The 5,369-nt window shown below is 37.4% G+C and overlaps 1 protein-coding gene across 1 annotated transcript; it reads right to left on the bottom strand.

Moving 5' to 3' along the window:
* Positions 1-1,342: 1,342 nt before the first annotated feature.
* Positions 1,343-4,814, bottom strand: LOC107818329 (phosphatidylinositol 4-kinase gamma 7-like). Its single transcript, XM_016644321.2, has 2 exons — positions 4,505-4,814; positions 1,343-3,885 (listed from the first exon to the last, which is right to left on the bottom strand). The coding sequence occupies exon 2, from the start codon at positions 3,584-3,586 to the stop codon at positions 1,664-1,666; it is 1,923 nt and encodes a 640-aa protein (XP_016499807.2). The 5' UTR covers positions 3,587-3,885; positions 4,505-4,814; the 3' UTR covers positions 1,343-1,663.
* Between the last annotated feature and the right edge of the window lie 555 nt (positions 4,815-5,369).

The following is a 5,369-nucleotide window of genomic DNA, read 5'->3' as shown; positions in this document are numbered from 1 at the left end:
GAGCCCCACTATGAGGAGTAGATGGAGAGTTTCATCAAGTGATGTGTCTGCACTCTTTGTACTTAAATAATTTACACACATAACAATAACGATTATGACTCAATCTCAAATAAAAATATTAATGAGATGTGAGAAGTTCAAATTCTCGACCTCAAAATTACTCAGAAATTCTGATAATACATACGCGATAGCCAACAGCCCACCACCACATATATGACATGTTTGCACGCATTACTGTAAACTATTAGTGTAATTTCTTATACTTATTAGTGATATAAAATTCTAGATCTGTTGCTGACGCTGACAGTACGTCATCAACTTTCTCTACATCTTGTTACTAAACAAAAAATGCAACTATATAAAATCCACCACGTTTCTCTCTCCACAACCCCCCCCCCCCCCCCCCAAAAAAAACTCCAATCAAGACGCAACGAAAAACAAGAGGTTACATAGTACAAATCAAGCCCAATCAGAGATGAGGCTGCCACGTTTTTGCTTTTATCCAATCTCATTTAAATCCTTCTTTTCTTCTCTTTAATTTCCTTATGCTTTTCTTCTTAGTCAAAATTGAGCAGCAAAATATATTTCTTATGCTTTATTGGGTACCTTTTTATTTTTCATTATGCTTCACGCATAAAATCATTTCTTGGTTGCTAAACAAAATTGACCATTTTGATGCTGACTTGCACCAAACTTTTATGCTTATCGTTTTTATCTTGCTCTGTTTTGTAACATTCCAAATCTTTCTTATTCTGTTAACACTTACCAAGAACGAAGATTAACGTATTAACAAACTAGCAACTTTACAACTATGTCCTCTACCCTACTGATTCACAATCGATATCTTTCAAGAATGACCAGTGACAAGCTAATATCATTATGTTATTGTAGAGACCCTTTGGTCCACTTTTGCTGTTTTTAACCTGGAAATTGGATCAAACAAACATGAATTTTCTTGACCACAAATATATTCTATCATTGTGATGTTAGTGTTTGAACTCTTCAATGCATATAAGGGTCAATTGGTCCTCAAAGTGGGACCTATCTTGCACTTTTTATTATCCACCTATACTAACAGTCCACATGGGGCAGTCATGGCAATTCGAGGAAGGACACAACTCATGTAATAATTCGTACGTAATTAAATGAGAAAAGAACAGTACATGACAATTTATACAAAAACTGGTAAAAAGGGTAATGGTATAACGTTTGGCAGCAAATATCTTGAACTTACTGGAGTTATTAATAAAACCTTCACAAACATTTTAAAGTAGGAACTCCAAAAACCTCATTCCAGAAAATACAAGAGCAAACACAAAACATAAAAAGAACACATCTAACATTTACATAACTTTTTTTTATTCATCTTTTTTCAGATATCATCCTACAAATTATTTATCTAACAGTCGCCGTGACAAAGTGAAAGGGAAAAAAATGAAGACATCAAACGGAAACAACACCAATTCTACTCAGCACTTTCACTCAGGTGCCTCCAAAAATATTTACAGCATCTCCTATCAAAGCTACTGCCGCCCTATATAACTTCTTTTAAGGGAGCATATCCATAAAACCAACCTAAGCTAGAAATCCTTCACTTCAAGCAGCCTGCAGGGAGTTATTTAGGTATTAACTCATCCTAGTAGTGAGATGTAGTACCTTGATCTCAAAACTGGCAAGAAGTCCCAAGCCTTTGTATCTGCCTCTGACCAACGGTGACTGATTTGCGCTTGTCAAAAGCTGGGTACAGCAGTTCTTGGAACTTCTCTAGAAACAGTCGCCATTCTTCCTCATTCATATCTGCTAGCTTCAAAAAGCTGGAACTCACAGGGAGCTGCTCATTCGCGCTCCTGTGGCCGGATGATGCTCTAGCTAGATCGCCATTTTCTGGTTTTGTTCCTGAAAAATTAGGATGCTTCTGCTTCTTGTCACTTAAACTAATATTCTTGAGGGACATTGATAGCTTTGACTCAGACACATTCTTTGTGGGGGCAGGAACATAGTTAAAGCTTGTTTCCTCCTCTTCACTCTCTTCTTCCTCAATGCTTTCGTCTAGCTTAAAGAGTTGAGTGCGGCCATTTCCTCCTCCAAATGGAAACTGAAACGGGTTCCTGGTCATGAAGTCTTCAGAGGCCATATTTGGACCAAAATCATACCCTGCATCCTCGTAATCTATGTCAAACTGGAACTCCTCCTCATCAACTTCAGCCTTTGGAGATAAAATCTCTCTCTCAGCAATCATCCTTCTCGCCTCCAAACAAACTACTTCAAGCTCGCTGGGTTCCTCCTCCCCACGACGGAACTCCCTGCTCATCATCTCACCAATCTCTGCAAGGCAGAGCCCATAAGCAGCAGCTTCCTTGAGGAAAATGGTGGACAGGACCAAGACACGAAGGCAAGCTTCGTGAATCATAGGGAGCTCACTTCTCAGCATCTCAGAGTCACGAACAGGATCAAGTTTCTCTATGTACTCAAGTTCATCCTCTGAAAAAGGAATAGATGCCTGAGGCCAATGAATCCACTCAAAATATGGGTCTTCCAACGTTTCTGGTAGACAGAGGCCATGATCAATGGGAATTAACTCTACTTGACCAAACCTCCCAACACCATCAAGCTTCCTAACTAAAAGATTTCCTGCATGCCTATCTGTGTTAAAAATCCTGATGTCTAATATCCCAATCCGATGAACAGCAGCAACGGGGAAGCTTGAGGTTCCATGGTCGCTGGCATCAAAATCATGAGGGATGAATTGTTGAAAAGATGCAATCTTGCTGACGAGTTTCTTCTTGCTATGAGGCTTGTCTCCATTAACACCATCATTGACATTAAAAATAGAATGAGTGATTTTCACCAATGCAGTGGCCGGCACATTAGCAAAATGATCATAGTCTAGAAGATATGCAGCAACCTCCCTAAACCCTGTTTCTCCAACTCGAACTGAACGCTTTAAGCCTGGCTGTCCAAGAGCTTTGCCAACAAAACCTTTAGGATTGTTTGGGGCAAATGGTTCTTCATCTGTTGGCTTGACAATAGCAACACTCTCCCCTCTGCTGTTTCTAAAGAAGTACCCCCCTCCAAGTCCACTATGGACGGGAAGTGGCTCAACTCCATTCTTGATAGCCTTCACAATCTCCTTGACAAGTAGTTTCGTCTTGGCAAAGACACAAGAGTTCCCCAGTATTTCAATAGGGCCACTCTGATCTCTCTGTTGGACATCCCTCCCAGTAGGTGAAAGACACGGAGTCGATGAACTTCTATGCATAAAATTCCTCGTCAGCAGTAGAGGAGAATCATTCCGAACAGAACTAAGGTCGTTCTTCAACACCACATCACCAAATGTCAAAGAACTTTCCTCAGTTGGAACATTAAGGGCAATCTGCAACCTCCTCTTCACAGTATGAGCATTGTCACTACGGTCCAACTCCATCCCCAGTACACAACCAGTGTCGGTTTGCACAAAAACACGTCTCCTCCCAGTAGATTTCCCTTCCATCCTACTGTTTCCATGGTACTCTCCACCACCAAGAGGACTCTTGAATAGTGCCACAGCCATCTGGGTCTGAACAGGACTTTCCAAGTTAGGAGACATAAAAGGACGAGAAAAACTGTCCTAAGTCACAACCAGCAAAAAGAGATGGCGGAAGAAGAGAGCTTCCCCAACACTCAACTCAGAAGCCGATTGTGCGCAAAAAAAAGAAATGATTCAATCCACAAAAGATCATCAATCAGCAAAAGAGGAATCAAACCCAAACCCCAAAGATGTCACCACCGAACAAAGAACACTATCAATCACTCGCAAGTCAAACAACCAACAGCGAATGATCAAGATCCCAAATGTTACATCGAAAGAGCCATCTGATGATCCGGATTATAGCAGTGAACCACAATCTGTGAAAACACACAAAACTTAATAAATCTACGCACTAAATCAAGAATTGCTATAAAACAAAACTAATTAGCCACTGAAAACCAATACATCACATTAAACAGATCTTTGACAAGATCTTCAAGAATCGGAATGAACAGTTCTTTAACACTAAAACCAACGTTTCCTTAATACTTACCAAGAGTTATAGCTAAAAAAACTCGTAAACCTATATTTCACAATCAATGCAAAGCTATAAATTACTTATAAAACTGAAACTTGCTTCATACACGTGTTTACACAATAAAATCTGTAGAATCTAATTAATTACTCAGCAATATCACACTCGAAACTCTCATTTTTATCCAATAACATAAACTCTTAATCTCGCAATTACTTACATAGTTACATTTACTACTCGAAACTCTCATTTTCATTGAATTATTAAAAAAAAAATACCGAAAAAGAGAAAAAAATCTAAAAAAATCAATAATTCCGCTGAAATCACTATTCTTTCATCCTCTCAAACAAATTTAAATAAAACTGACAAGTGAATAACGAATCAAAGAACAACAAACACATATCAAAAAGGAATAGAATCTACATAAAAATCGAATGAATGAAGTTGAATAGACTACTCACCAGACGGCCAGATCTGAGAGATCGCGCCTCTGTTATCTCTCTTTTTACGGCAACCAGTACACCGCCTTTCTTTCTCTTCACCGCCGGAGTAAGAAGATTTCAATACAGAGATGTAAACCGTCTGATTGAGAGAAATACGATTCAACGGCTACGATTTGATTTCTCTCAGTTTGAAGCCACCAAAAACCCTTTTTTTCTTCTTCCTTTGCTCAGCTCCTGTGTGGCTTATGCTTTCTTCTCTTTTGATGACTCTCTCTCTCTCTCCTTATATATATATCTCTGTCTTACATATTCTGTATCTATATATCCAACACTGGATTTAATATTTTCCAATTTTTATTTTGGGGAATTTGCTCTTTTAGTACCTCAAGTATCAATAAATTATGTTTTGATTCATCTGATTTACTTATTAACTATTACATACATAATAAACTAGATCAAATTGCTATAGCTAAGTGATTTAATAATACAACAATAAATCTAGTGTAATATCACAAGTGAGGTCTAGGGAGGATAGTGTATGAGCAGACTTTACCTCTACCTTATTAGGTAAATATATTATTTTCAATAGACCTTCCGCTAAAAAAAATAATAATCACAACAATGTTAAAAGGAAATACAGCAATGGAGAGTCATAAAAAAAGAAACAGTAACAAAAAAAAATTAACAACAACAAGATAATAAGATAATCGAAGCAAAAGAAATAACTGATAGTACTAGAAATCTAGAAAGTAAAATATAATATAAAAATACATATTAAATAAATATAATTAAAAATAAATAAGTATATATACAAATATGTGTTATGTATTTATTAGTAATTAAACGCCTACTTTTGATAAATTTTCATCTTTAATTAACAATA

Source organism: Nicotiana tabacum, chromosome 24 (assembly GCF_000715075.1).
Source record: "Nicotiana tabacum cultivar K326 chromosome 24, ASM71507v2, whole genome shotgun sequence".
In the NCBI taxonomy this organism is placed as follows: domain Eukaryota; kingdom Viridiplantae; phylum Streptophyta; class Magnoliopsida; order Solanales; family Solanaceae; genus Nicotiana; species Nicotiana tabacum.
Note: the sequence above shows the minus strand (reverse complement) of the source record. Positions and strands in the feature narration are given on the sequence as shown.